This window comes from Limulus polyphemus, unplaced genomic scaffold (assembly GCF_000517525.1).
Source record: "Limulus polyphemus unplaced genomic scaffold, Limulus_polyphemus-2.1.2 Scaffold6424, whole genome shotgun sequence".
Classification (NCBI taxonomy): domain Eukaryota; kingdom Metazoa; phylum Arthropoda; class Merostomata; order Xiphosura; family Limulidae; genus Limulus; species Limulus polyphemus.
Window position 1 is genome coordinate 1 of NW_013672034.1, and position 8822 is coordinate 8822.

The 8822-nt window shown below is 33.6% G+C and overlaps 1 protein-coding gene across 1 annotated transcript in view; it reads right to left on the minus strand.

Annotated features, from left to right (window-relative positions):
• Positions 1-150: 150 nt before the first annotated feature.
• Positions 151-8822, minus strand: part of LOC106473707 (filamin-A-like) — a 37970-nt gene continuing 29298 nt past the window's right edge. Inside the window, exons 23-30 of the mRNA XM_013934386.2 lie at positions 6543-6666; positions 5923-6063; positions 5646-5774; positions 3979-4152; positions 2700-2858; positions 2168-2371; positions 636-788; positions 151-338 (exon numbers count right to left, since the gene is read on the minus strand). Coding sequence (XP_013789840.1) covers positions 151-338; positions 636-788; positions 2168-2371; positions 2700-2858; positions 3979-4152; positions 5646-5774; positions 5923-6063; positions 6543-6666 — 1272 coding nt within the window. The remainder of the gene's footprint in view (positions 339-635; positions 789-2167; positions 2372-2699; positions 2859-3978; positions 4153-5645; positions 5775-5922; positions 6064-6542; positions 6667-8822) is intronic.

Sequence of the window (8822 nt, forward strand, 5' to 3'; positions counted from 1 at the left end):
AACTAAAGTCATCTATCCAATATATCTAGCTAGGATCACAACATAATAGTTAAAGTCATTATCCAATATATCTAGCTAGGATCACAACATAATAGTTAAAGTCATTATCCAATATATCTAGCTAGGATCACAACATAACAGTTAAAGTCATTATCCACTATATCTAGCTAGTATTGAAATAATCAGACTGCTGACAGCTGTACTCTGACCTGGCATCTTGACAGTAAGTTTACATTCTGACCCAACATCAGTAACAGGAACAGCATCTCTCTGCTTCTTGATATTTTCTCGTTGGATGTTGGAACCTGGACCAGCTACCTTGATAGTGAAGGGGCTTCCTATAATGAAATGTAACTATAACCGTCACATTAAGTCCAAAAAGCAAACAATGCTGTAACTTTAGAGAATTAAGCTTTCTTCTAAGTACCATTAAAATTCATTCAATATAAACACTTATATACTAATAATTTATACTGCTAATTACAGATCCCTACTAGAATAACTGGACTTCAGCACTCGGGTGAGTATACTGTCTGGATCAATACAGCTGTTTACTGACACCATATAAGTTCTGTTCACGTTAAAAGACTACTGGAAGTTAGGGTGACTTTTCTTTGAGAGTGAGAGACACATACCTGGAATGTGATGATCAGCAAACTTGATATTAACAATGTAGTAACCAGGTTCAGTTGGCATGTAAGAGACGTTCAGTGTTCCATCCTCATTATCCTTACAGTCAATTTCTGCCTTGCTAGGACCCTCAACAGACAGACTCAACCCACCATGACCTACAAACAAAGATAACAACAAGATGTCACTCAAAAAACAATGCAGTCTTTAGAATAGTAGCAAGACTAGTATTATGTACTTACAATAACATCAAGTATAGTTATGTACTTATAAGAACATCAAGGCCAGTATTATGTACTTATAATAACATCAAGTCTAGTATTATGTACTTATGATAACATCAAGTCTAGCATTATGTACTTATAATAATATCAAGTCTAGTATTATGTACTTATAATAACATCAAGTCTAGCATTATGTACTTATAATAACACCAAGTCTAGCATTATGTACTTATAATAACATCAAGACTAGTATTATGTACTTATAATAACATCAAGTATAGAGTTATGTACTTATAATAACATCAAGTATAGAGTTATGTACTTATAATAACATCAAGGCCAGTATTATGTACTTATAATAACATCAAGTCTGGTATTATGTACTTATAATAACATCAAGTCTGGCATTATGTACTTATAATAACATCAAGTCTAGTATTATGTACTTACAATAACATCAAGTCAAGTATTATGTACTTACAATAACATCAAGGCTAGTATTATGTACTTATAATAACATCAATTCTAGTATTATGTACTTATAATAACATCAAGGCTAGTATTATGTACTTATAATAAGATAAAGTCTAGTATTATGTACTTACAATAACATCAAGTCTAGTATTATGTACTTATAATAATATCAAGTCTAGTATTATGTACTTACAATAACATCAAGTATAGAGTTATGTACTTATAATAATATTGTTACGACAGTGAGGGTCACATGACGAGTATTCTAGAAGATTCGCTAGTGTGTTACAACAGCGGGAGTCAATTGACGTGTTGAGAGACTTAGAAGTTTCTAGAACAGGCAGTATTATCGTATATAAGTGCGCTAGACAGTGAGAGACAGGGACAGAGTCGAAGCAGTAGTGGAGACAGAGACGGAGGCAGAGACGAAGCAGGCAGAGAGAGAAAGAAAGACAGCGATTAAAGTCGGCGGGAACTGAGGATAGCAGACACAGAGATCGGAACTATAGTTTGCAGGGACGGACAATTAAGTCTAAGCGCGATAGAAAGTGAGTGAATTGTTGTGAACTATAGTGTGTGTAACTGTGAAAATTGAGTATATTACAAAGTTGTATTGAGGAAGAATAAACAAGTTTTATAAAGAAGGACTTGTATCTTGTAAGAATTAACAAACAAACATACAGAGACGTAACAATATCAAGTCTGGTATTATGTACTTATAATAACATAAAGTCTAGAGTTACCTACAAAGACAACTTTGTTTCCCAAATATTTCAGTGATTATTTCTAAACACATGTAAGTTAATTCGAAAAGTTGGTGGTTATTTCTAAACACAAACCTGCATGCCTGGTGTCAATCAGGAATTCATTTTTTTGGTGGGTTTTGCCCTCTTTTATTCCTGGACCAGTCACTTTTACTTTGGATGCATCACCAATCTCTCTCTCAAGGACATCAATTTTAAATGGACTTCCAAGTATTGGTTTATTCAGCCTTAACACGTGAACTTCATGCTGCCCAACCTCTCTGGGGGTGAAGGAAATCCCTGAGGAAAATGTGGTGATGTAAAGTTTTACACTGAGGAGTAATTTTCATATGACTTCTAATTCTGAATAAGGCAAATTTATGCTTTTTATAGTATTAGTTTTGTAGTAAGGACAGATATTTATTTATTTACTGGGTCATCAAAACAGTAATTTTTTGTTTTTTTACAGTAAATGTTTATTAGTATTACACATATATAATTTCAAGACAGAAAGTCTCACTAGGCAACTAAAGAATACATGAATTAAGCATTGAAAGTCTATAGTTAACTATATTTCACACCAAAAATACTGATTAGATTTTATTCAAATAATACTTAAGTTTCCCACCAAGATGTCCATTAGGTAGTTTTTTCAAGAAGCAGGGCTCCTCCATGCCAGAGGGAGCTATTATAGTGGCACTCAGGTTCTTGATGTCTTTCTCCTGAACATTGAGAGACACCTCACTAGAGTGGCCCACAGAAATCTGGTTACGTTTTCTCCCTTCACCTGTGATAAACACCAAATAGAAACAGTATAAATAAAGTACTTCTTGTACAAACAATGAACTGTTAGAGTAACTTGCATTAACACTTACGATTAAAGGGAGTTCAAGGACCATAACTGCAACTAAAAGCTCTTATAAAATTTTGTTAAGCCATGAATGGAGCCCTGTACTTTAGCAAGTTCATATCAAATCTTTGTTGAGCAATGAAGGGAACCCTGTACTTTAGCAAGTTCATATTAAAATTTTGTTAAGCAGTGAAGGGAACCCTGTACTTTAGCAAATTCATATCAAATCTATGTTAAGCAGTGAAGGGAACCCTGTACTTTAGCAAGTTCATATTAAAATTTTGTTAAGCAGTGAAGGGAACCCTGTACTTTAGCAAGTTCATATCAATTTTTTGTTAAGCAGTGAATGGAACCCTGTACTTTAGCAAGTTCATATTAAAATTTTGTTAAGCAGTGAAGGGAACCCTGTACTTTAGCAAGTTCATATCAATTTTTTGTTAAGCAGTGAAGGGAACCCTGTACTTTAGCAACTCATTTCTTGTATAGATGAGCTTAGAAACATGTTTATTTGACATTTCTGATGAAAACTGTAATGTGATATATAGCATCATGCAAGATGACTAATTTATTTTTAAAAAGCTTCTTGGATAAAATGGGAAACATGATATGATGTACATAAAAATACAAGTAACAAGTGAAAACAAAAATAATTCACTCCTACTTCACCTTGTGTGACAAAAAGTACTTGTAGTACATAAAAATACAAGTAACAAGTCAAAACAAAAATAACTCACTCCTACTTCACCTTGTGTGACAGAAAGTACTTGTACATTTGGTCTCATTGTCACTAAAAACTAAAGATATTCATCCCTGACAGTTAGTACTTGTATACTTGGTGTTATTGTCACCGAAAACTAAAGATATTCATCTCTGACAGTTAGTACTTATGTCCTAATTTTGGTGGTGAATGAAAACTAACTTTGTGTTCAAGTCCATATTAAAATATGAACACAACTTCTCATTAATCTCTAAATGGGTGTCAAAGAAACAAATTCGGCTTCATACACAATAATTTTTATAACTTATTATTTGAAAAACATGTCCTTCGTATAATTACCAGTAATTTTGGCTGTGAACGGACTTCCAATAATGTGTTTATCTGCAAACTTGACCATAATTTTGTACTCTCCTGGAGCTGTAGGGATGTAAGAAACACTAACTGTTCCATCTTTGTTGTCATGGCAACTGATCTCAGCCTTAGAGGGACCCTCGATAGACACGGATAAGCCACCTAAAATATAAATTATCAAACATTTTATATGCAACTTCATTGTATCACATGACAATTACTTACAAAAACTGAAGATATGCAGATTCAACATAAAGATTTTTTCGTATCTGTATATTAAAGAATACCAAATACAAAGTTAAATACAGAATTTTACCACCAGAGGCATCGCTAGTTATTTAAAATATTCAGGGCTCAGGCCCATAAGCCCAATTTTTGGTGTTTCAGTATGATACTGATCATGGTTTTCTATTCTGATTTTTAAAGACACCAACTGGGGATTCTGGGCACTGTCAAATACAGTCAAGGCATGGGCCCCATCTGCTAATGCCTAGTGATGCCTCTGTAAGGAGAAGTTTTTCACACACACTGAACATTTAAAAACTACTAGCAAAGGTATTTGTGTCTAGTGTGGCATTTCTTTTGCTGGCTTCCTCTAAGTGGGGTGTGTCTGCACATTCACTAGCAGTAAGAGAGTATCACGGGGGTAAAACAAAATGAATAAATTTGGGAGTTTTAAAATCCCTCTGAAGAATACTCAAGAACCTCTGAAAATATGATGGTGATCAAAGATGGGAAAGTTGGAATATTTTTTGTCACATACCTATAAACAGACATACAGATACAAGCTGCATTACAGTATGGATCATAATTATAGCATCAACTATTCTTAACTACAGAACCAACACAAATCTTTCAGGACACTTTATATGATGTACAAATTATCTTCATTAACATACTATTCTTAACTACAGAACCAACACAAATCTTTCAGGACACTTTATATGATGTACAAATTATCTTCATTAACATACCATTCTTAACTACAGAACCAACACAAATCTTTCAGGACACTTTATATGATGTACAAATTATCTTCATTAACATACTATTCTTAACTACAGAACCAACACAAATCTTTCAGGACACTTTATATAATGTACAAATTATCTTCATTAACATACTATTCTTAACTACAGAACCAACACAAATCTTTCAGGACACTTTATATAATGTACTTATTATTATAATTATCTTCATTAACATACTATTCTTAACCACAGAATTAACACAAAGGTACTGGAAAACCTTATTTGGGCTTGTAATATCATTAAGTAAATTACAGTTCCATACTTCATAGGTGTTTATCAACTGTCAATACTAGATTTTGTCCTCCTTTCTTATATACTGTTGGTTGAAGAGTATTTTTGGCAGTGTAGACAAGTACAGTTAATTGATTACTCCCCTGTTTATTGATTGGGACAAGGTTTCTGCTTTTATAATGAAAAAGGCCAATGTCAGTCTAGAGACAAGCAAGATCAGTCAATTAAGGCTAAAACTCTACTTTATGTATATTGTTTGAGAAGCACATAGCTTCAGGTTATTAAAATCAGTCACTCCCACCCCTGGTCTCTAGTGATCGAAAAACTATAAATCATGTTTAACTAACACAGCCTAATTAATTAAATAATTATAAAAAGTTTGTAAACACAAACCTGCTCCTGCTCCTTTTGTGTGAATTGTAAAGTTACATGGTTCTCCTGCTATTCCATGTGTAAGACCAGTTCCATAAGCGGTTACATTTGCACTACTGACAGTGTCTACAAAGAACTTGAAGGGACTCCCTGAACAGAATACAGATAACATTGTTAACACCAAAACTTTAAACACTATTTAAAATAGCAATGCATTCTGTACTACAAGAAGAAGTCCAGTGACAACTGGAGAAAATGTTAAGTTACAAAAAAAAAGAATCAAGATAGATTTGATTACCTTGAATGTGTTCATTGTTGTATTTAATGTGAAGTTCGTGCAAGCCTTCTTCTTTTGGTTCATACTTCACACTGACAGTACCATCATGGTTGTCGATGATTGTTGGTTTATCCACCTTTCCTGATGGCATCTTTACTTCAGCTGAAACCAAACAGTTACTTATTTTAGTGTTATCAAGTGCCAAAAAATGACAGTTGGAAGAATTGAAACTGCCAAGGTTCTCTAAGAGTATCACAATATCTACTTAGTGTGAAGACTTATTCAATTTCCCACAATGTTAAGTACAAGCACTTCTATAAGTGCCAGTATAATATGAATTTTAAAGTGTTAAAACTGACAACACTACTTCAGGTTGAGAGTGTTTAAAAGTGCCAATAGCTTTTCAATTCATGTATTTTGAAATGTTATTGATTTCTTAGAGTATTTTCTGTTAAAACAATCAACATTTTTCAATCCTTCTCACAGTTTCCACATAACATCAACAGAGACTTAAGGCTACAGATCTCTGAAAATTCTTTGATTAATGGCTCAGTAAAGTATTTCCATTTTAACTTATATAGTGTTCATAATAAAGTGAGCTACTTTTGTAATTCCACCAAGAAACACAGACTCTTACTTACCAACAACTCTTCCTCCTACAGTCTGTACTGGGATATTATTCAAATGTACTGTTCGAAACTGGGTCGTCCTAGTTGTTTGGACCTTCTCTATAATCTTTTTCTTATGAACCTCTTCAGCAACAGCCTTAGAAAAGAAGAATGGTGAATCTGAAACCCTACTTAGATCCATTTCTCCTTCATTTAATGTTTACAGATCGTGTGCTTCTACCTATCTTTCATGTTTAGTAAGATGTGTTCCAAAGCAAAGATGACACTGTTTGATTTACATTCAACTCAGGATGCCCAAGTGTGAAGTATTTTTTTTCATTGGCTGCACTTCCCAAGATTCTGAATTCACTGGGTGTAATTCCAACGTCACAGTCTTGCAAACAGTGATGAAGAATGACTGACTCATATTGTATTTTGTGCAAGACTGTGACATTGGAATTACACCCAGTGAAATCAGAATCTTGGGAAGTGCAGCCAATGAAAACATACTCCACACTTGTGGACAAAGAAGGTGCATCCTGAGTTAAGAAGTGTTCCTTTTTTTACAAAATATCTTCAGTTCATGTTGTTGTAACCATATTTTAAGTTTATTTAGAAAGCGTTCTTTCGTTTCTAAATGTTCTCATCTTGTAAGCATGTTTTCATGTTTACTAAGAAGCATTCCTTCTTTACTAAATGTCGTCATGTTTTTCTAGATGTTTTCATGTTTACTAAGAAGCATTCCTTCATTACTAAATATCTTCATGTTTTTCTAGAGATGTTTTCATGTTTACTAAGAAGTATTCCTTATTTACTAAATATCTTCATGTTTTTCTAGAGATGTTTTCATGTTTACTAAGAAGCATTCCTTCTTTACTAAATATCTTCATGTTTTTCTAGAGATGTTTTCATGTTTGCTAAGAAGATCCCTCTTTTAAGAAATGGCTTAGGTTCAAATTCTTATGCAAGACTATCAACACAAAACAGTACCAAGAGAATAAAAGGCATACTAAAAATAATAATTTAATCAATTATGTTTTGTAGTTGAACAAATAATAAAAGAATTTTGATGAAATGAATCAATCTCACATTGATAAACATCATGAATTAATTACACTAGTTATATCAGACAGTGACAACATTTAACAGAGTCACTTTATACAGTGAAAACTTAACCAGGAGTCAGTTTAGACTGTGACAAAACATAACAAAAAGTCACTTTACATAGTGAAAACTTAACCAGGAGTCAGTTTAGACAGTGACAACTATAACAAATAGGAGTCACTACAGCAGGGCCAGATTTAAGGGTGAGCAACATGGGCACTTGCCCAGGGCCCCACACACAAAATTTTTTTATTGTTTGAAGTATGTTTCTGGCCAGATATGGAAAATTTGAGGCATGTATGGAAAAAAAAAGTCATCTGAATTTGTGGAGTTTTTGCATCAAATTATATGTACTTTATATTTTAGTTTAAAACTATCACTAGGCAGCAAACGATACAAAAAAGCAAGAGCAAGCTGCCTTAGTAAAAATACCCAAAATTTCTGATCTGTTCAAGAGTGCATCAGCATCTTCTGTAAAACAAAGTGATGAAGCTGTACTAGGCAAAGATCTCAGACCTAAAGACGATGAAGCAGAAAAAGATGATAGATGTTGAGGAAGAAGAAGAAATCGTAGAAGAAAAACATCAAGCAGATCATGCTGCAAATGGAGAAAATGATCAAGAAGCCGAAGCTGAAAATCACATTGGTGTATGGCCCGAACATTTATCAAACGATTTTACAGAATTTTGGACAAAAAGGGATATATAAAGAGCCTGCAGAAACGTCAACAGCAAAGAAATGTTCACCTTAATCATCTGGACTATGGATGAGAACCAGAAGCAAACCTTACAGCTTCAGAGAAGTTTCATGTAGAGAATTTTCTACCAGTGATTGATCAGTTTCGAGTTCACTTGAACAACATTTGAAGAACTTGTTTCAAATTTTGGATTTTTGGGTCATCTGGAAACATTGACAATGGAAGAAATTGAACAATCAGCAGAAATTCTAGTTGACAAGTACAATGAACATTTAGATGGTCAATGAACACTTAGATGGCCCCCTAGGTATTGAACTGCTTCAGTTGAACAATCAACAGAAATTCTAGTTGACAAGTACAACGAACACTTAGATGGCCCCCTAGGTATTGAACTGATTCAGTTGAACAATCAACAGAAATTCTAGTTGACAAGTACAACGAACACTTAGATGGACCCCTAGGTACTTAGAACTGATTCAGTTGAACAATACAACAGTAAATTCTAAGTTAGA